This window comes from Thermobia domestica, chromosome 7 (genome assembly GCF_964235325.1).
Source record: "Thermobia domestica chromosome 7, izTheDome1.hap1.1, whole genome shotgun sequence".
Classification (NCBI taxonomy): domain Eukaryota; kingdom Metazoa; phylum Arthropoda; class Insecta; order Zygentoma; family Lepismatidae; genus Thermobia; species Thermobia domestica.
Genome location: NC_137460.1, coordinates 21793805 through 21817926, shown reverse-complemented (window position 1 = coordinate 21817926; position 24122 = coordinate 21793805). Strand labels below are relative to the sequence as shown.

At 36.9% G+C, this 24122-nt stretch overlaps 1 protein-coding gene across 3 annotated transcripts in view; it reads right to left on the bottom strand.

The window, feature by feature from the left end:
- Positions 1–3808: 3808 nt before the first annotated feature.
- LOC145689892 (uncharacterized) overlaps positions 3809–24122 on the bottom strand; it is a 53180-nt gene continuing 32866 nt past the window's right edge. For all 3 annotated transcript variants that reach the window (XM_081764200.1, XM_081764198.1, XM_081764199.1), the window contains exons 3-8: positions 19208–19339; positions 18381–18462; positions 12901–13126; positions 7958–8122; positions 6513–6622; positions 3809–3966 (exon numbers count right to left, since the gene is read on the bottom strand). In XM_081764200.1, coding sequence (XP_081620326.1) covers positions 3867–3966; positions 6513–6622; positions 7958–8122; positions 12901–13126; positions 18381–18462; positions 19208–19339 — 815 coding nt within the window. In that variant the 3' untranslated portion in view covers positions 3809–3866. The remainder of the gene's footprint in view (positions 3967–6512; positions 6623–7957; positions 8123–12900; positions 13127–18380; positions 18463–19207; positions 19340–24122) is intronic.

Sequence of the window (24122 nt, the reverse complement as noted above, 5' to 3'; positions counted from 1 at the left end):
TTATGCACTTTCCTGTCACACCCATACGACCCTTTTCTCTTATTTTGATGTGAGGAATCGCCTCTTACATTTGGTTGGTATAATTCATTAATACCCTGTATATATACAAGGGATTTTTTTTTAAGTTCCGATTGTCAATAGACGAGTTGGTGCGTGCAATTGACACAAAAATCCATGAAAACCGGCGTTTTACGATTTCCACGTTGTCACTGGAATTTCCATACATTTCACGGTCAGCGTTGTACACAATAATTTCTGAATTCTTTAAGTTCCGAAAACTGTGCGCGCAATGGGTTCCCAGACTGCTTACTGAGGACCACAAAAGATGAAACCTTTGACCGATACAACGAGGACGGAGCTCAACTGTTAGACCACATTGTCACAGGGGACGAAACATGAGTTTCCCACATGTAGCGGCAATCAATGAAATTGTGGCACACGACATCTCAAAGTGAAAGCCAAACAGATAATGTCTACACACAAGATTAGGGCTACCCTATTCTGCGATCGTCATGGTTTCCTGCTAGTTGTGTTTATGCCACGAGAAACAAGCATCTCTTTCAGCTGCGTACTGCGCAACCTTGACAAAACTTCGACGTGCGTCGAATAAGCGGTGTGGCGTACTATCATCTGGTGTTTTGTTGCTGCATGACAATGCACATCCTCATTCTGCTGCTCAGACTCGAGAGTCAATCACATCTTTTGGATGGGAGCTACTAGACGATCTATCGTACAGCCCGACCCTTGCGCCGAGCGATTATCATCTGTTCCCCAACCTGAAACAGTTTCTTGCCGGTCAGCAATTTGATACCGATGAAGAAGTGAAAACAAGTATTGAAGATTGACTTCGGTCATAGGCGGGTGATTTCTACGACGTTGCATACAAAAACCTGTCAAATGCTATGATAAATGTTTAAACAAACATGGTAACTATGTAGAAAAATACATCTACGTGTACAGAGGAAATAACCAACAATGTATGGCACTATGTTTACTAGTTTTTTTTTTTTTTTTTTTTTAATTGACATTACATTTACTAGTTTTGTTTCTATGGACAATCAGACCTTACTTAAAAATAGCCCTAGTATATATATCGATGATGTGCAAAGATTTTCAGTTATTAACTCCAACCCTAGCGAGAAAGACAGACGTATCTGTCGAAACTGTATAGGACAATGTAACACGATATATTTAATGGTCAAGTTTTTGAGTAATTATTATCACACATCGGATATTTATGCACTAAAAAATTTATGAAATATGCGTTAAACGTCTTAAAATATGCGCTAACAATACAATAAAAGAGAGCATTTTCAAACATATAGCAAACTTGACATAAAGGTGTGCTTTACCTTTCAGGGCCTTTTTTTTTCTTTTTTTTTTTAAAAAAAAAAAGAGTTACAGCTTATATACTCCTAACATGATCTCTAGTTTTTCTTCACAATTGTATTTTAAATTACATTTACTTTACACCAAATAATAGAAGCCTCACTTTTCTACACCTTTTGACTGTACAAAAAAAAAAAAAAAAAAAAAAAAAAAAAAAAATTCGTTTTTAAGAATTTAGTCCTTTCTGTAATTCGCCTTACAATATATCAATATATCCCAAAATGTTTCTCTTCATTTTTTTGGTGCCTGTTACATTTCAGCCACAAAATGACTTGTTAACATCAATAGATGTTACTGGACAATATTTATAAAGCGGAGTAAGTTTATTATCTATATATTTTGGCAGGTTGAAATTTAACCTTGAAGGTATTTTCCCACGGCTTCAATTGTTTTGGAATAGGAGTTACTGGCAATATTTTTTTTTTTTTTTTTTTTTTTTTTTTTTTTTTTTTTTTTTTGTAGAGCTCCCAAAGGGTCTTTCCTAATAAGATAGTGAAATCGGCCCTTGATCCAAATTGTTTCGCTATTAACCCAAAGGGTTACCCTTGACCTAAAACTACCTCAAAAATGTTTTTGACCAACTCCCCAGACCCTCCCCTTACCGAATTATCGTATCATACATGCTCAAAATTGAAAATTTTTAAATTTTGGTGGGACTGATCGAAAAATGTTGAAGTTTCACAGATTGTAGATACTATTTAGATGTAAATGTGCATTTTTTTTTAAAACCACCGATGCATATTTTCTTTATTTTTTTGCGAGTTGAAAATTTCAAAAAAAAAAATGTATGAATTTTTTTTGGGGGGGGGACACGTCGCTGATTTTTTGGTTAAAAATTTGTTATACCCTTAGGAACAACATATATTTTTTCGGGGCCTGAAAGTGATGGCAACATTGTCAAAAATAAATAAAACTGAAAACAAACGTGTTTTTTTTTGCACAGTTTTTCCATCATTTCATTGCCCTAAAGGTGAGGGCACCTTCAAACAATCCTTTGCCAAAGTTGACAATTTTCCTTTCTTTTGCGTCCCTTCTGCTTCTGTTCTTCGGCTGCTTCGATTGGGTCCATTTCGGAATAGAAACACCAAATATATCTCCGCAACAGTGCTTCCACTTCAACGACTCTTGCACAACGAAGTTACACTCAGCTCGCGGTAGAGAGTGCCACCGTATGCGGCCAGTGAAGCAAGCACTGATAGATACGTTCAGCCGACGCGAGGTTTTTTGAGCCCGAAAAAACCACGTTTGTTTTCAGTTTTATTTATTTTTGACAATGTTGCCATCACTTTCAGGCCCCGAAAAAAATGTACCTAACGATATAACAAATTTTTAACCAAAAAATCAGGGACGTGTCCCCCCCCCCTCAAAATTGTTTCCTACAATTTTTTGAAATTTTCGACACGCAAAAAAAAAAAAAAAAGATTTTGAAAAAAATTGCACATTTAAACCTAAATAGTATCTACAATCTGTGAAACTTTCAACATTTTTCGATCACCCCCACCAAAATTAAAAAAATATTCAATTTTGAGCATGTATGATACGATAATTCGGTAAGGGGAGGGGGTGAGGGGTCAACAATTTTTTTGAGGTTGTTTTTAGGTCAAGGGTAACCTTTTGGGTTAATAGAGACCCAATTTGGATCAAGGGCCGATTTCAATATCTTACTAGGAAAGACCCTTTACCAGGAACTGACTGGAGCTCCTGCTGAACTTGAACTAGAGCTAAGCATTCACTGAGCGGCATTCCTCGTGTCCCTTGTTTCTGAATTGATATGGAGACGATATTACAATATCTACCATTATCAGATTTCTCTTAACATCTTGGTAATTGTATGCGTACTTGCTCTGCTGATCGGTTTATGTGTGTAAATAAGGGCCCCGCAGACCCCGCATTGCGGGGGGGGGGGCTCGAGCTATCAGGGGGCCCCAAATCATGAAGTGGAACGTAGAGAAGGGGCCCCACTCCACGCTGTTTTCGGGGAGGTCCCCAAGCCTTTAGTTCGCCACTGGATCGGTTGCTAACATTATTGGCCCTCCGTAAATTAGGTATTCTTCCACTCTGTCGTGGAAAAAAAAAAAAAAAGTTCTGCTGCATGAACATTAAATGTATTGAAAACACAAACTAAAACTGGATTTATTCCATGCTATAAGCATACATCTGAAATAAAAACTTATAGAATATGCTGAATATGTCCTTAAGCACTAACATTCGTTCTAACCTTGCAAATATGCATTTATATGCACTATAAAACTTCAAATTCGAGCTTTACTACTGTCGTTAGAAACTCCTACCACGTTTAACAGAGATGCATATAAGCAAACAAAATATGCATTTACATAAAAATTCGATGTCTACTAATTATTATTAAAACTTTAGGGAATTACGTCTTCAATTGACCAGCAACACTGAATTATACGAATTGTATGGTTTTATGAAAAAATTTATTGACACATTTTATACAGCTCTTTATACGTATGTCACCTCTTATTTTTCTTTAATCGTTTCGCATGTTTATGCGCCTTGTAGTGCAGTTTGTTCTTTTCTTCAATAATTTCCTTGTATTTTTGCTTCTTGTACCTGGAAATAAAATAAAAGCATTCAGTTTAAAATTGTTCCAACACAACATTCGTATCATAACCCAGCCTTTCTCAACTGATATCCCGCACAGCCCTATGGGGTGTGTCGTGAAATTTTAGAATTTAATAAATTTTATGTAATCCAGAAGGTCTATAAAGTTTAGACTTTATACACGCAATTTATTTTTACCATGATGCCTTTAATAAGAAGGTAAAATCAATTCTGAGTTGAGTTGATTGTGAGTTTAACATCCCTTGCAACAGCGAGGCTATATGAGACGGGAACTACTGATTAACGTGGAAACCTAACCACATGAGCTCCCGCCGGGAAACAAACCCAGGTCTCCCACAAATCAATTTTGAGACAAGGACTGTACCAGTCAACGCCTGGAACGCAGCAACAATACTCAATTTTATACAGAAACTTATAGTCTTATACACTAATAATAATAATAATAATAATTTATTTTATTTTATTTTAAGTCCTGTGAACAGTTTATGGGCAAAAATACAGCACTATGTTAGAACCATTATATAATCATTTTAAACAGACCAGAAAATTTATAATACAGAATGACTATTAGAGAAGGTTAAGGCCTTTGTCAGAAGGTTAATATATTAAAATTATAAGGTTCAAACTGATATATAAAACAAAAATTTAAAAAGTAGTGAATTTCATAATATATAATTAACAGTACTATGCAAATTAAAGTCTCATTTAACTACCGTTTAAAAGAATGAGTCAATCTTGCTTTAAAAATGTGGTTTCTTTCAGCATGCAAAAATTTGGTTACTTGTTGTCATGTTTTAACATAAAAGATAGGTTCTTTGAATAAAAGATTATAACATAAAAACACACTGAGAATACATAACAATAATAAAATCAAGATTGGCAGCTATAACGCTTCTCATACAGTTAAAACAGTTTAATTTTTGTAAGGAATGCTCTGTTATTTCTCTTAAGATATGTTCATTTTAAATTGTAAGACAGTGCCACTCATTATTATTATTATTATTATTAATAATAATAATAATAATTATAATAATAATAATAATAACAATGGTGATGGTGGTGGTGGAATAAGTGTGTTGTGATGGCGTGGGTGTTTATTAAAGTGTGTAATCAATCGAGAGCTTTGGGAACCATTCTAGTACCCGATAAGTGAAGTTAAAAAGAGGAAATAAAAAGTAAATTGACACGAGATTCGTGCTACAACTCTATCCAAAATCTATTGTCGTCAAAGGACCTGATGAAAGTAGTAATTTAAAGCAAAATACTGTGCCTGTACTCCAAGGATGAAAAAGCACATAGAATCGAAGGCTGATGGTTCCCGAGGAAAATATTTTGGTGCAAGAATAAGACAAACGGTTGAATAAGGAAATTTATACAATTCAGAATCTGAAAAACATTACCAATATCATACTAATAATAATATTGGGAGAGTACGAATAAGATATTGGGGTTGGATGCGTCATACTGCAAAGGTCTTTCTGTACGCGTTAAAGATCAAAATTTAGTACCAAGCCCACTATGAAAGACACTATTACATAGAAAACATCCAAGTACGGTAACAAAAGCACAAAGATAAAATTAGTAACACAGGTTTTTTTGGTCGGGGCTATATGGAAAGGGTAAATAAAGTCCTAATTAGTAGGGTAGATAAAAGTCAGATACATTTTCGGGTTGTCATTTGAACTACAAACGAAGAACGCATTAAGTGACAATACACAGGAGATCATACGAGGAAGTAAGAAATGAGTTAAATATAAATTCTAGGACAATCACAATGCGGTTAGGGCATGGAGATGAAGAAACGTAAGAACTTCGGAGATTGTTTGTTGTTCATCTACGAGTATTATTGATAAGTCTGCTGGTTAGAAAATTCGGCTTCGAGCTCAGCATGATGAGGACAATTAGTAAGCAGATGCTGAATACTTTGTCTAGTACAGCGGTGAGTCGTCGTCATGAAATAGAAATCCATGAGTTAAGTACGAATGACCAGAATTCGTTCCTCCTGTCGAGGAGCTCTTGAGCGTGGTGAACCATGACAAAGTTCAGGTTTGAGTACATGTAATTTCTTAATGAAAGTCAAATAAGATCGAGAAGTTAAAGTCGTGCGGGGCACGTCAGTCGGATGAGAAACAGGCGCGCAGTGTTCTACTAGAGAAAATTTTTGCGAAGGTCAAGAAAAGATGAGGAAAACAAATGATGGATCTTAGATATTTGTTCTATTTGAACTGAAACGGAATATGATTCAACAATCTTTCGTTTGAGTGGTGATAAACCTCTTGCGTTTTTTTTTTTCATGCCATAGAGTGAGTTACAATCTTACGCATTGTCTGACACTACTCTTGATCCAGAAAAGAATGATCGATCTTTGTTAGTACATATTTTCTATGAGTAAATTTCTTTTATCTTTAAACAAATGCAATAAAATGTCTCTGTTTTAAGTCATAGAATTAACTTCTGTTTTCCTAAACTTTCCGATTTTTACTGAATTTTAGACGTGTGCCACTGCAACTTCAGACATAATTTACATCACTTACCTCATGAATTCTGAATCTGCTAACAATTCTTCAACTAGTGTTCGTTTCCTTTGCTTCTTCGGTATCCTACTGCTATAGAAATCAGCAGGGGTTTCTACGACTCGTCCGACCTATTAAAAAAGAAAAATAAAATACTCAAAAGAAAGGCGTACACAATAAACCTTCGACTCTACTTTAATACACTAAAACTGCTAGTGATAGTTATTTACGGGTATGAATTAACGCGTGTTTATAATAATTTGTAAACTTACTACAGTAAATGCTGTTTTCAACGGACCCGTATTAAACAGTAATATTTCACAGTCCCATGACTTTAAAGGTGAAAAAGTGGTAAATTCCATTCAATTAAACGAAAACTGTGGTACGTGCACAACGGAAATCAAAATAAGCCTTGAAACGGAAAATTTCAACTGACGGAATGCAGCGTTTAGTACTCTTGATTCTCAATCCAAAGTCTGCTAGTGAGTTGTAGGTTGAAATAGCAGCAAGATGGTTAAGCAGAGACACATACCCGCTTATTTAAGTTTTTAAATTTTATTTCTAAATAATATTTGCCTTTGCCAGTCACACTTTCATATTGTTTTCAGCATCTAAAATGTATTATCCGTTTTGTCGTAGCCTCGACTTTGGGAGGTTTCTTATATTGTACAGTTCTGTTCACAAAAACCTAAACTGCCTTCCAGAGTAAAAAAACTAGATTATTACATCCCTCGGATCTGTGCTTCAGGGAAATTTATTACCTCGGATCTCGCATACAGTATGGCATGGCAAGCATCAACGAAATCATGATATGCACATTGTAATATCGTTTAATTTCCAAATCTGTTTGTAATTTTAAAAAAAGCAGGGAAAATGACGGAAAAGAGAATTCGTAAGGCTCTAGGGTCACTTGTTTAGGACTAGTTTCTGGAAGGCAGTCTAAGTTTTGTGAACAAAAATATCCAACACGTGCAAGTAATGACATTGATTTTGTAATGGTTCAGGCTAATAGAATTAAACATTCACTGTAAAAGGGATATTTTTATCTCCATACACACATATTTTATCAATAAATTTTATATTCATATTTTGGGTTATGGAAATTTGCTTTCTCTTTTCTATATTAATCAAACTCTTTCCTATTTTACTCAAAACCACCATCATACTTTAATCTTAACCCCAGATAGTGTAGATGTTAAAAAATGTTCAAAATAAATTTATAAATTGTATAAATGTAACAAGTATGAAGAAAATACAGTAATTTCAATTCAGAAACCATTGGAAATCATAGAAATAAGTAGGAGACTCCCAGATCCCACGTATACTGTATAATAATTACAGTTTTAGATTCAAATAAAGTTTCCCGTAATTTGCTCCTTATTCTTAAGTTTACACAACATAGGGAAATGAAATTTAAACTAAACCATAGTTCTGACAAAAGTGACTAATAGTAAGTGAATGATTACCTCAAAATATTTTGGTAGAACTTTCAGGTCATTCTTCTTATAAAAATGCTTTGGATCCAGAACAGATCTCATCTGCAACACTTCTAAATCGTTCTTTATCTCATCTGTCATCTCTGGAGCTGAAAGATTGAACCATTTTGATCCTTTTGTCTTCTCCCGTTCGGCCTAGAAAATAAAAGTAACACTACAACTGTTGATTTTACTTATCTTCACAGGAAAACAAAACAAAACAAGACAATAAGCTGTTTTTATATTTTGCATGAATTTTCTCAGACGGTGTTGGTACGGTAATCTCTACTGTAAGACTCAACCTCCTCTACTTTATCAGTTATGTGAAGTTTTGCTGTTGCATCTGTAAAATGGAATATTATGAACAAAAGTGCCCACAAGAATATACTCGTATATACATAAACTACTTAAAAGTTGTCAGTTTCGTGACCTTACCTTGAATATACATACGAGGGTCATTTCATAAATAATGCACACTATGGGAACACTGCGAAGTGGATGATGCAATCGAGGTAAATATTTCGTCAGTTGAAGCTGAGGTCTTGAGGCAGCAGGACGTGTGCTTGTGCGCTCTCTAATGAACACACTGTGGCTGAACAAGTGTTGGAAATGGAGGCAGCAGGTGCCTCGGGCAACGTGTCGACTGAGGATCAGAGATCGTACATAAAGATTGAAACTTTACGTGGCAAAAAACCCACAGAAATTCACAGTGCCTTACGTGAAGTTTGTGGTGAGATAACAGTGGACTGTAGTATAGTTTCTTGCTGGGCTACTTGTTCCCGTATTGGTCGTGTAAGCATAAAGGATAATGTAAGACCAACACCAGGAAGGACGAAATCATCAAAGATGAAAGAAATGTACAATTTGTGGAAGATGCATTTGGACAAGATTGTCATGTGACATGTGAGGAACTTTCTGACATCACAGGGATTCTATCTGCGTCAGTATACAGAATTTTGACAAGTGATTTACAGAAGAGTTACATTTCTGCCCGATGGGTCCCCCACTTCCTGACTGCTGAACAGAAGCACACACGTCCGGACAATGCAATGGTGTTGAAACAAAGATTCAACATGGAAGGTGAGTACTTTCTGCGTCGCATTATTACTATTGATGAAACGTGGATCAGAAAGTTTGAGCTGGAGTTGAAATCACATTCCAACAAGTTGAGAGCTCCATTTTCTCTAAGACCAAAAAGGTGTCGCTGATCTCAATCAAAGGTTAAGAAAATGACTTTTGCTTGCAATCACCAAGGGATTATCATAACGGACAGAGTTCCATGTGGAAGAACTGTTACATTGTTGTGAATTCCCGGTGAAACTGTGGAGAAAAAACCCAACCGCAATTGATCAGGGCGGGTCCACTGATTCTCCACAACAACGCTCGCCTGCACACCGCTAGCTCTGTGCGTACAAAGTTTCACAAATACGGTTGGGAAATGTAACTTCACACTCTCTACAGCCCGGACACGATTCCACCAGACTACGACCTGTTTCCAAAGTTGAAACAAAGTAAGCGTGAACGTCAGTTTCCATGACTGGAAGAGCCTTCTGCAGCCGTTACCCGAACCATTCGACAGCTTCACAAAGATGGCGTCCATGCTGGAATACACAAGCTAAAGTGATGCCAAAATGTCTTGAGCCGTGGCAAAAATGCGAACTAAAGGTCACACCCTCGATACACCCACGCGTTGAGCCAATAAGGTTTCAGCTGCTGCTAAGCGAGAGAGACTTGCAGCCATCTACGCCAAAGGGAGTGGAATTCCTTCAGCCGATATCAGCGTTTGGAACCGAAGACTAGGTGTCAAGTCAATATGGTATATCTTTACCTGGACGTTGGGATTCCATCATTGTCAAGCAAGGAGGTTATATCGAAGGCCTGAAAAGAGATCCTTTCGAAACAATAAACAAGTAAAAAAAAAAAAAAGTATTATTTATAACATGACCCTCGTATAAATATAAACAGGATCATTTATCTTGATACGCTCTTGTAACTTTTAAACTAATTGACAAAAATCACTAAAATTTTGTATCATGCAAATATTGGCAGGGAGACATTGTTGGCATACTCCATGATTACCACAAGGTTAACAGTTTTGCCAACCAAACATAAATTTGAATTTTATCAAATTACAGTATGCCCGGTTATTATTTATATTTCACCTTTTCATGTAAAACAAAAACATACAATATCACATTTGTCATATACTGTCACAAACTAACGAAAACATATATAAAAAAAAAAAAAAAAAAAAAAAAATGGAGGGTTCTACAACACAAGTGAGACGTGCGGGGCAATGTACATCTAAAGTGCCTTTATATCGAGTACTACTATCATCATATGACGTATTTCGAGTGGGTAGAAACAAAGTTACAAGGAATTGAAAATTTGACTTTTTTCAAAGGACTTTATTTCGAAAAAGTGTAGCAGACAAACATGATAATACCGTTTACAGCGATCTGATATCTCAAACCACTCGGGAGATGTGAAAAAAACAGGTAAACTTTGATATATTGTTAAAAATAGTGTATTTCTGAGAACTTCTTGAAATAATTTTTGATTTATTTTGCTTCTATGGCATAACAACAATAGTTTTTGGTACATATAGCTACAATAAATTCTCGGAATTACATAATTTGAAGCACTGTTGCAAACTTTACCAGTATTTACCATACCTCCAAAATGGTTTGAGATATCAAATTTCTGTAAACGGTATTATATTCTTTATGTCTATTATAAACCATGTACGTAACTCGATGTGGTTTCATATTACGCTGTAGATCCACGTCTTACAGCCTCGGTACTGAACCGGATGAGAACTCCAATTTAAATGGGCCATATACACTTTTCATTATATATCTAGGGTCTATGTAATAATAAAAAAAAAGTTCATTGTAAACGATAGATAGGTTACTGCAATGTACCACTGGAAGCTTCATATGCATATTGAAGGTGTAATTTATTATATTACTCAGGATTGGCAAAATTTTTTTTAACGCCAAAAAGCCCGGTTTTTTTTTTTTTTTTTTTTTGTTTAAACCAGGTTTTTTTGTTTAAATAATTTGCTCTATGTATTAACATTACATATAGAGAGAATAAAGTTTGTTTCGCCTTGCTATTATTATGCAACAACGGAGTTATATTGGAAGGTGTCACATAAACTTAAAGCGGAATCCAAACCGGTTCTCGGTTTACATCCGAGAGAAATTGTCCTTCATTTGGACTTGGACCAGCAGAATGAAAGTTTTACCTACTTCACTCTAACACCAATAGTATATTCGTTTATTTGGAAATCGGGACTGTCCCGTTTCATTATAAAGTTGGGTGGTCCGGTCAGCAAATTTCTTAAATCGAAAAACTCCCGCCTTAACCACCTGGAAAATCCTGTTATTACTTTCAATGCAAAGCAATACAGAGAAAATTCCGTTATTGCTTTGCATGTAAAAGTTTACGGTCAACATATCATAATCAGTACGCTAAAACTGAGGTATTAAATTACAAATTTAGTATGTAGATATCATTCAATAAAATTAAAACTGAAAGTCCAATCCAAACTAATGTTGAAAGCTACGTAGGCAGTCGATAAATTTTATCTTTTTTTATCAATATATTTAAGCAACCTTGGCTTCTTTATAAAATAACAGCCATTCAGGCAAGCAAACATAATAATTTGGTTTCGTTTCGTATGTTTAGGCTTAATATTCTTACGTAATACCAAGGTTATCAAGGAGAAGACTCGCTTAGAGTGACATTCGAACCGCTATTTGATCTAGATTTAAAACAAGGGTTGTGGTTCGACCGAGAATTGAACATAGGACACCTTGATTAAAAGGTGAAAAAGAGATAAAACTAATGTAGATGGTTTGATATGTGGAAACGTCACCATGCAGTTCACATGTTTTAACGCATTTTTCTTTCTTTTTTTAACTTTTTTTTTTGAAAAACCAGCTGGTTTAAATCAGCCAACCCTGATATTACTAACCGACTTCTGATGAAGTTTTCGATTACTAACCCCTTGAATCCCAGTCCTGTAGATAGAGTGCAGAACCTCACGATCATGCTAAACGGACAGCGTTAGGCAACAAACAGTGCTAACAAATCATCAACCACATTGGTTGCGTATTCATTCTCCTCTTCCTTCGAAACATAATCTGACGAACTATAACCCTCCCCTTCCTTCATATTCTACTGTGTTTGTGATACAAAGTACCAAGAACAAAAACATACATATCATAAATAGCAGGGGTTCGTACTCTCAGCAACTTGCTTATTGCTTCAAGGGTCACGTGCTCTAATGATGTCACAGGAATACATATACATCGGTCCTCCCCGACCAGAATCATTCGTACGTTTTCGTGGCCATTACCAAGCAAGAATATTTCCTCTGCAGCCGTTGGACGAGCTACGTACGTAGTAGTAGAGAAGGATGCAAGCTCGACTACGTATGGACTGTACATAGTGGCAGTCAAGCGGTTATATACGAAATACATTTTTAATATGCCTATGACATAGTATTGTTAAAATTATTTGAATATTTTTTCGCGTTATTCGAATACCCGAATATTCGTTTTCAATACTCGAACATTTATTTGTTACCCCAACAATTGAATGAATGATAACGATTTAATGGGGACGTCTGATCGAATAATTATTCGTTATTCGAGTAAATTGTTCGAATATTCGAAAAATCCATTATTTGAATTTTAACAGCACTACTATGGAGAGTCCATTGGTAGATCTGCATTAACATACTAAAATAAACTAAAATAAAATAAAAATAAAAATAAAGAATGACCCCTTACAGATTTTTATCAAGACGACCTTTACTTGTGTCTGTAAAGGGATATGTACAGATAAGGAGTTTCCTGCTTATATGTGAATGATGCGCTGTATAGAGAGCGCAGATTCAGCTAGTATATATAAGGAAAAAGTACCTTTCTCTGTAGTTTAAGTTTCCGTCTGCTTTCTTGATATGGTGGCACAGCCTCTAGCTTCTCAAACCCTGGTTGTATAACACTCTTCTTCAGAAGATCGTCTACTTTACAGAACTGCATAGCCAGTCTCTTGGTTTTAGAACATTTTTCTTCAGCATTGCTTCTGAACTCAACATAGACATCATCCAAATCGATATCATCCTCTTTTTTGTTTCTCGGCCTAGACCTGAAAACAAAACCATGTTCTTTACGTTATATCTTACGGTCGAAAATAAAATGTACACTCATGTCCAAAATTAATGTCGCATGTCTTTAAATATGTTGTTGTAGGAACATAATTTGATAACGAATTCGCCCGGTATTTCTTATAATCTTAGTATATGTATAATCAGCAAAGACATGTATGTGGCAAATTTCATGTCAAAAGAGCAGTAAATAAGAACAATACAACAAAAATAAAACTTTCTTGTCCATTTAGCAACATTTTGTTTTACTTATTCTAATTTTCTTAATTATGATTCTTTTCCTAAGAAATTTACCACAAATGTACATTTCCCGATTATACACACAGTATCAGTATTAAAGTACCCTACAAAATCAGTATCAAATTATATTCTTACAAGAAGACAGTTATAGATATGTGACAATCATTTTGAACATGAGTGTACCAAAAGTGGATATCAGTATAGGCCGTAGATATCGTAAATTAGCATAAGAGAAAATTATCACAGGAATTAAGTGTAATAGGGAGCACAGAAAATAAAATTAAGAAGCAAATCAGCGACTCGAAATATAAACCTACAACAATTTCACGATTGGCAAAACATTAAGTGAAGCTCCTTCGCGGCTAAGCGTTTATAGTGTACGTGTCTTTGGCGTGGGAAACCCGGGTTCAATTCCCGACGGGAGCTTATATGGTTCGGATTCCACTTTAAGCTGTAGGTCCACCTCTCATATAGCCCTGCTGCTAAAAGGGACGAAACTAAAAATCAAATTAAGTTTTACATAATGTGAAAACAAAAACTGACAGGATTCTGTTTCTGAAGCATATACATTCTTATAAAGAAACTGATACTAAATTTAAATAAGTGCCAATAATATATTCCACATAATTTTCATGAACATGTTAGTAATTCAATAAATGAACTTCTTTGATGTTTCATCTTTTTTGTTTTATTAGAGCTTACATTTTAAAGACATCAGACTTTGATTATAAAGGCAGTCAGATGCCGTTGAAACGTTAGTTCTAATTCTGATTTAAACTACTCACTCGCAAAACAATACATCTATTGTTAAAAAAAAATATTAACGTATAACAGTTTCGACAATTATCTACTTGGCTTCATCAGGCACTACGAATACACAGGTAGTGACAGATTTAATAGAAGCGACAGCGAAAAAAAATCCCTGGTTCCTGATTGGCTATTATGGGCTACAACAGACAATCCCCTTTCACCAGAAACCACAATATAAAAAAGAAACAAAAATCGCTGATTCCCTTTCTTCACCCCTGTTTGTACCATTTATATTCACGGGACAGGACGTTTGGGCGCCACCATTTGGGCACGGACGTTTCGGCGATGCCGTTTAGGCGCCAGACGTTTGGGCGCGAGGTACATAGTAAAAATCACAATTTACGAAATATAAAGTAAGCTAGGCACTGAAAACTAAGCGCGAATCAAGATATATACATTTCCTACACTTCTATCTTTATCTCACCTCATTTATCTACCTATTTTCTATCTTATTTATTCATCTAAATTAAATAGTTTACTGCGTTTGTGGCATTTGTTGCCTAATCTCGTCATGGATTGATTTTTCGCTTGTTTACGATTCTTGTACTTCTGATCTAATGTTGATCTAATTTTTGTATTATATAAGAAAGCTAGGAAATGAAGGAATCACACGAACTGTTAATAGGAAATGAAGGAATCACACGAACTGTTAATAATTTTCTTAATGCTAATTAAAACATATTGATTTAATTTTTGTATTTTTTAAAAAAGTTAATAATTACATACTTACGAATATTAAAATTTGCTTTCTTTCGTATTACGTTTGCCAAACTCTTCTCTTCCTTAAGTCCAATAAAGAACAACCAATAAAAGATTTCCGCGCACTCGAGTTGAGAGAAGTGGCCCCGCGTAGAGTAGTCGCTAATGCTCTCGCCTTCTGTGCGAGCGGTCCCGGGTTCGATTCCCGGTAGGGGCACTCGGTCGAAAAAGTGTATCACGCTCTTTTAGGCCGGCCCTGAATGAGGTTTTCCTCATTCGCACCAGGCAAATGCTGGAATGGTACCTAATTTATAGGTTCAGGCCGCTTCCTTCCTTCCCCAATCCTTTCTCCCTTTCCTTTCCCCGGATAGTGTGCCCCCTCAAACGTGACGGGCTAAATGGCCTTACATGCCGAGAGCCCAGAAATCTAAAAATCCTAAATCCTAATCGAGTTGAGGGAAAGCTGTTAATACAGGGTGTCTAAGACATTGAGTTTAGGAACTGTAGTATGCTGTATTTCTGGTATCAGTTTTTTTTTTTTTTAAAAAATTAACATTCCAATATAAAAATCAAAACTTAACACACTTTGTTTTTCATCCCATTGTAAGCATTTAATCTGCACTAAAGAAAGTGGCGAAAGGAAAAAAAGAACGATTTCAAAGTGAAAAATAATAGTTAAGTGTACATATATTGGTCATTTAGCCACTAGAAATGTGGTTGGCATTCACACTTATTGCATAATTACAGTAGAAGTCCTGCTTTAAGTTTTTTAATGGAATAGGCTCACTATGTATGTAATGCAGTCAATCATATCTAGTCTGGTCTACTTACCTTTGGCTTGAAAAGTTATCAAATAAAAAGCATACTTAACTTTGGTTGAAACTTAAATTTACAAAATTTAATTGTTAATTCAGTTTTTAGAATTTTCAAATTTCAGTATTTCTAGTGTGTAAAACAAAATCCAGTATAATTCAAGGACTTCCACTACAGCAGACACCTTGTGATATCTTGATTCGAACTTTGTACTCACCGCGTAACATAATGACTTTTTAATTTAACTCGCGCCCAAACGTCCAGTGTCCAAACGGCGGGGCCCAAACGTCCGCGCCCAAACGTCACGTACCGTATATTCATATCCTATAACTAGGCCTAACAAATAACTCTTAAATATGAATACTAAATAATAAATAAATAATACTACATAATAATACTAAAAAGATAAATACAAAATGTACAAAAGTAAACTTGTACAATTAACTTTTTTAATCTTTAGGGCTCCTTAACAATTTACCCCACTGCTCATCAATTTTAAGTCCTGAATTCCGGTTCATGACTAGCGCCTACTATTTCAATAAATCTTGCTCGAAAATGTTACACATTATTATTATTTTTTTTTTTTTAACAATAAACTTATTGTTTTGCTCAGCGGGTCGTTTAAATCAGATTTAAGTCTGTTAAAAGCAAACCTTGTAGAATGGCAAATAGTACAGTTAGTTCCAATAAAATAAAATCCGAGTGAAAAATCGGAAGTCTTATCTACGGAAATGAAGCTAATATTTAAAAAGCAATCATCATGATTTGAGGCCAAAAAACTTCTTATTAATAGGAATAAAAATTGATAACTGGATGAAAAATATAATCTGGCAACATTGCCCACTTAGCGGGAAAGCAAGACAAATGTGGATATGTTTCTCCTTCAAAAATTATCGGTTCCGATGTAGATATATGTGTTCAATTACTTATCAGGAAATGTCCCCCTCCTTAAAAAGACATTGTTTTTTACCTTCTCTAAAGAAAACAGTCGTGAATGTCAAGAACTTCCGGCGAATTGAAACAATGACCAGATGGATAAACAGAAACTGTTAAGAAATTAACAGTGTTCTCTGTATGCCATTTACATTTTAGTTTGAAGAAGATACAACCTGTCTGGTTTATCTTTCTCTTCCAAACGTCGGAAGAAAAGCCCACTGTATCTTCCCAAACACCGGTTTCCAAATACAATGAGGTATCAAATAGTTCGTGCAAATAATCTAGAAGGTGACGAACTAGGAACTCCTTTGGACATGCATTTTATAGTTACGTCCTTGTATGTTACTCATGCAAATTCTGGACTCGTTACAATAACTCTTTATTTATTTGTTTGCAGGTAAATCAATGAAGGTGCGGTGATTGACAAACTTGAGCCACGGAGCGTCACTAAACATGTATTCAGATGAAGGCAGTAGAATTAGGATACGAAATATTGCCTCACCCCCTTACTCACCGGACGTTGCACTAAGTGACTTAGATATGAAGCGTCCACTCAGAGGACGCCATTTTAACAGTAGGAATGATGTCCTTTCTGAGGTTGAACTGTGATTTCAAAGCCAAACTGTAGACTTTTACAAAACGGGTTTACGGAAAGTGAAGAACCGCTGGCAGAAATGTGTCGCTAAGCACGGTGACTACGTAGATAAGGACTAATACTATCATGGTGTCAGAATTCTCCAGAATGGATTTCTTCTAAGTGATTGGACGAACTTTCTGATACCCCATCGTACAGTAGTTCATAACAAAGAAAGGAGGGAAAAAAGATGAAGAGGATTTTTATGAAATAATTTAAAGCTGCAGATTGTGCAAAGATATTAACTCCAACAGCAATGTAAAATAATGGTCTTTTTACGTTACTTTGCCGGTGATAATTGCAGTGTAAAGCAATGCTACCTTTCGGTATTTTCGACAAACTATAAAACATGCAACTTCGTCGGGTGGTTAAATTGCAGTTTAACGACCCTCTCAACACCAAGACTATATAAGACGTGGACTTACAGTTTAAAGTACAATCCGAACCACCCTAATGCATTTAAATTACAATGATTTCCTACTGGAATTGAATCCAGGGCACCATGTAGCAAGGATACACGTATTATTTACTAGACCAGTGGAGAGAGTTTTTAACTTCGAGCCAAACGCACGATTAGTATTATCAACGTCCCAATTACAGCCGAAGATACACTATACTAAATATATTAATAACAAGATTTACAAGGGAAATTAATTTTCGGAAGGAAGTCGGCCGGGACCTACATAATATATGTACTATTTCAAAATTCTTCTGATGGGACTGGGCAAAAGACTAGAAGAAACTCAGTCAGAACTACTGGACACAGTGTTCAAGCTCAGGAAGTGCTACAATTGTCGGGTATATAGGTTAAAAAGAGGCCTTAATGATTCGCCATTTTATTAAAATATGCTTTCAGCTAAGATAAGACTAAAGGATATTGCAAAATTGGGCTTCAAAGCCGTATGAGTGGACAACACTAAATTATGGATGAACAGTGCACTGTTACTCAAGTACGATGAACAGCACTCGTATATATGCTTAAAATATTAAATTTCAACATGGGATCAAATAGTCTTTAAGCAACTTCTCTGGATAGTAACTCCTGCGGCTGCTACTGAGCATACAGCTATAGAAAACCATACACGATTTCCATCAACACTTACCTGGTGGAAGTAGACTGTAATGTTCTTATCGAACTACCCAGGATAGGTAATGATCCTTTGTCTTGGCTTGAAGCTTCTTCACCTGTAGATTAATACAATACACAAATTAAAAGCATGAAGTAATATTAGGCAAATATAATACTGTACTTTCATTGATTTTGAAATGTTCTAATTGATTTCCTCTTTTCTTAAATAAAGTATGTATTACATAGGATCGTTAAGGTCATGTTCTCCGATCGGAGATCAAACTCGGCACTACCTGAATAATATATTCTAAATAATCAAATACGTATTGCGTATATTCAGAGTGATTCAGGACAATATATATATATATATATATATATATATATATATATATATTTGGCATGATATTGTCATATAACAAAACACTGATTTATTCTCTTGAATAGCTTGATATAACCTAAACAAGTTCCAGTATAAGCACATAATTAAAATATGACGACATTTTCTTGAGAAAATATACATCAAAAAACAAAATGAAATATTTTAAGTTTTACGCTCCACGATTATGCCGGCTACGCTAAAGGAGACGGTGACCATCAGAAATGAATGAAATGAACAAAGTGGGAAGAGACGGGAAAGCCCCGAGAAAACCCACCCACACGGTATTTGTACACCACAAAGCCCACTTGGCGTGAATTGGGATCGAATCGGGGACCTCATGCACCAGACGTGAATACTCTACCATTGATCCACCGCGGCCTAACTTCAGATTAGAGATACAACGTGGAAATACATTAGAAAATTTACTTGACACTTGTCTATTAAATAGACAGAAATGTTAATATATATTTCTAAAAACTCACCATCGTCTTTCTCCTCCTCCTCCTCCTCCTCATCATCATCATCTTCGTCATCATCCTCGCTTTCTTCTACTTCTACGTTTGAGTCATTCGAATTATAACCTTGTTGTTGTCCTTTCGTATCTATTATTATACCTAGAAAATAAATAAATAAAATTTAGAAAGTTATTATTATTATTATTATTTTAAATGGGGTGAAGCGACATACACTTATCTACAAAGCGTACTTTACCTTTCCGTCTTCCTCTTCTAAGATGTTCAACTGATCTGAACTAAATTTTGCAAAGCCATTAGGAGCAAGTGTAGAAAGATGAAAAGCTCTGCGTAGAATAGTAACCGAACAACCATATCTCCTATAGAAGTTAATGAAGCGAAGCAAAGCTTAAACACAGGAAACTATTTATGGGTGTGCATTTGTTAACGTTGCATAACTTATGAGCTTTTATAATATTCGATGCGTTCATGGAATTTCTAACAATAATCACTTAGATGTACACCTAGGTGCATATATTAGAGTAGATCATCGCCCTCACCACTGGTAACTAGCACGCCCATCCTTAGCGATGTCTGATGGGACAGCATTGAAATTTTAACGCATTACGATGGTTCGGATCCCACCATATAGCCTCGGTGCCCAAAAGAAACTTCAATACACAAACAAAAAACGTATGTTGCTGTATTTACTTGAAATGCCTCTGTAACTCTGAAATTACGTGACGTGTCCGAAAATTAAGTGCCGTGAACTGTTTGGTTGGGAACAGTTTGACCACCAGCCGTATAGCCTCTACTTAGCGTCGTCTGACTACTACTTGTTCCTGGACCTGAAGCGCGAGCTCGGTTGTAAGCACTTTGATAGTGACAACGACGAAAAAAAAAAAAAAAAACGCTGTGGAAATTCACTGGCGGGTTGTTTCGTTGATGAATGTTTGAACAAGTTGGTCACCCGCTCTGACAAGTGTTTGAACATTGGTAGAAACTATGTCGAAAAGAGTTTAAGATGTGCTCTTTCATGTAAAAATAATTTTGGCTTGAACGAACCTTTTCTTTTTTTTTTTAAAAAAAAAAAAGAAACGGTACTTATTTTCCGGACACGCCTCGTAATAAATAAAATATGCTAAAATCTGTACGATGCAAACAATGATAGGGACAGAACATCGTTCGATACACAAATTTGTGAAAGTATGATTGGGTAATATTCTACAATTTATACGTACAGATGGTGATCAGAAAAATGGAAACACCTGAACGAAATTGCAACTTACCAGATTAATATGGTGTCGGGCCACCTTTCGCCTTCAGAACAGCCTTGATGCGACGTGGGATGGAGGCATAGAGGTCGTGAATGGTAGCAAGTGGAATTTTACACCATTCCTCGTGCAGGGCATCGGCCAGTTCTGTGAGAGAGGATGGAGGTGGAAATCGTCGCCGGAGTCGTGTTTCTAAGACGGACCACAGATGTTCAATTATGTTGAGAACTGGGGATTGGGCGGGCCAGGGAAGGTGTTGAACTTCATCCCGATGTTCCTCAAACCACACTGCAACAACGCCAGCTGTGTGAATTGGTGCATTATCATCCTGGAAGATGGCGTCATTGTCCGGGAACAACATCCGGACCATAGGATGCAAGTGGTCTCCTAAAATTGCGACATAATCGTTGGCAGTGATTCGTCCGCTAAGTGTGACCACAGGACCCAATGAAAACCATGATATGGCGGCCCACAGCATCACCGAGCCGCCGCCATGTTTCACAGTTGGGCGGAGACACTGCAGATCATAAGCTTCTTTGGGCGTTCTCCACACATAAACACGGCTCGTGGTTGGGAATAGGGTGAAGGATGACTTATCCGACCATATCACACGATTCCAGTCCTCAACGGTCCAAGTTGCATGGTTGCTGCACCATTTGCGGAGTGCGAAAGCGTTATGGTCCCTGATGAGCGGTTTGGCCCGTGCAACACGACCCCGTAAGTTCATGTCATGTAATTCGCGGCGGACTGTGATTGTCGAAACAGGGTGGGGGAGGTGCTGATTGAGTTCCGCCGTCACTTGCTCCGCAGTGGCACGACAGTTCTGCGTGACAATGCGCTTTAATACCCGGCGTGACCTGTCACTCATGATTTTCTTCCTCCCACTGTTCCGTTTCCCCGATGTGGTTTTCCCGTGTGTTGTGTAGGCTGTCATCACCTTCGACAATGTCCCACGCGACACACCTAACACAGTAGCCACTGCCGTCACACTCACTCCACATAACCGCGCACCAACAATTTGCCCTCTTTGAAAATCTGAGAGGTCTCCCATTTTACACTACCTCCGTCTGCTGCAGCCACTGGACACTGGTGTTCCACTGCGCCTGACGTAGTATGGAGACCGACCTAACACACCACCACCAGCGGTCCGGCGCTGCGGGCGACACGACACCACTGCCAACCGATACATCTGACGTGTTGCCAACTACATGTGTTTCCATTTTTCTGATCACCATCTGTATTTTTCGCATGAAAAAAGGAAATATGGTGATGACGGAAAATCATATCGATGAAGAAACACAGAGAAAGGACACGGTAGATTGCGAAAATCAAATCAAAGTCTGCGCGGGGCGGAGGAAGGGAAAGTAAGAATATAAAATAAATCTTCACTCTGGTATGCTTCGTCAAAAGAGTTCACGTATTTGAACATCTATAACTATGTACTAACGCCCTGTATTAGATAGTGGTACAGAGTACAAAAACTGTAAATATATTACATATATGTTAATTACTTACGAATATTGTAATTGGCAAATTTCTGACAATAGTGTCACTTTATGCATTCCCAGCGACTTATTAGTGAGGGAATTTTATTCCAGAAATATTAAGTAAAAAGAATCTTTTCCCATTCTCCACGATTTCACAGCTTGGGATATGGGGTGGTCTTTCGTCGTCAAGATTTAAAAGGGTTACACAACTTCCAAATTGCAGAACTACGAGGGTCATTTCGACAGTCTTGCACATAACGCATGGGCGACCGTTTGAGTAGTGTGATCAAGTTGAATTTTTTGTCAGTTTTGCCAGAGTTTAGGTTTGACGGCTGTGTCTATGTGTGCTGGTTAGCGTGGCTGTGTTGTGACAAATTCAGTTTTGAAATCGAAGGTGAACCCAACTCAGGTCGGATTACACATAGTGAACGGCCTTCCTATATCAAAATCTAAACTCTACGTGAAAAGAATCCAACTGAAATTTACAATGCTTTGCGAAAGGTTTGTGGAAATAGTGTAGTGGATCGTAGCACTGTATCACGGTTGTCAGCTGGTTTCCGTGAAGGTCGCGTAAGCACTGAGGACAACCCAAGAAGTGGAAGACCATCAACTGCAACAGACTACACCTTTGAGATCATTGTGAGTGACATTTTGAGAGAGGATCGACGAAAAACATGTGAAGAAGTTGCATATGAGGCTAGACTGTCTGTCACTTCAGTTTATAGAGTCAAATTGAAGAAACCACTCCTTGGAAAACGTTTCGATACAATTGACGAAGCTTTCACTGAGGTGACTCGAGTGATTAGACAGTTCAACAATGAAGATGCCCTATCTGAAATACAGACTTTAACAAAACATTGGGAAGCTATCATACGCAAGAATGGAGATTATATTGAAGACCTGTAAAGGCATTTTGTAGAATAAATTACTTACTTTCATAATATCTTTCAGTGTGCAGAACTTTTGAAATGACCCTCGTGTTATATGTTAAGTTGGTAACCTTGATAGAGTATTCAAATGAAGACGAAAGTCCCTACCTCGTGCTGTTAAACATAAGAATAAATGAAATTCCTTTGCAAGAGGAGAATATTCAGTACATTTAAATGTGTTCAGTACATTTTCACAGTAGTATAGCAAACTAGTAATTGCAGATATTATAACACTGACATGCATTGAACTTTACATGATTCCCTCTAAGTAATTATCTCCAATGCCTGTCTTCCTTCCTTATGAAATTGTAACTTTTGTCTTTCCGCCATAAAAGTGTTCTGGCCACTGTGAGACACGTGCTTGTACGGATAGATATTTTGTTTGGTAAGTAGGTGTGTTTACTTCGTCTTTAACTTTTTGCTGGAGGCCATATATAGTTGCTTATGAGGGAAGGTCAGAAAATTCTTACCCTCACCATGACCGAGACGAGATAGGGATCTGTAATTCGGTCCACGGACGCACCCTTCTCTACATATTCACCTCGTATTGCCTTACATTTTTCTTATCTAGGGATCAGTCCGTTAAAGCACTATAAATCCAAGTATCCGGATCGATATCAGAAAAAAAAATTAATAAAAACACATTGATGAAAGGAAATTGCAGCTAAGTATAAGAAAGAGATATCAAAAGATGTACAGAACATCATCGTGAAAATTCCTGGCTGTTCCCGAGTGCAACATAGATGACATAACCGAACAGTTGGATTACGATTCAGCAGAACCGGTATTTCAAATCTTGAGTGAGGAAATTATTCAGAGTATACTGTTCACATCTCAGCGGGTGCTGAAGGTGACAACCTGACTTCAATTAAACACGAAAAGGAACTCAGGATTAAGAAATAGATTTCTGGGCTTTGAGCATCTATGGCCATGTTAGCCCGTCACGTACGAGGGATGACATCTCTCGGGGATTACACTATCCAAGGAAAGGGAAGGAAGCGGCCTGGAACCTCTATGTTAGGTACCATCCCGGCGTTTGCCTGGTGTGAATGAGAAAAAAATCACGAAAATCTAACTCAAGAAGGCTGGCTGGCCTAAAACAGGCTTTTGCGCTTTGTCGACCGAGAATAGAACCTGGGACCGCTCGAGTGTTAGCGACTACGCTAGGCTGAGTCACCCCAAAAGGAACCTACTACGAGTGAGGCATTCGTTTATTTTTAATACTGACTTGAAGAGGATGGAAAGGCACCCTGAA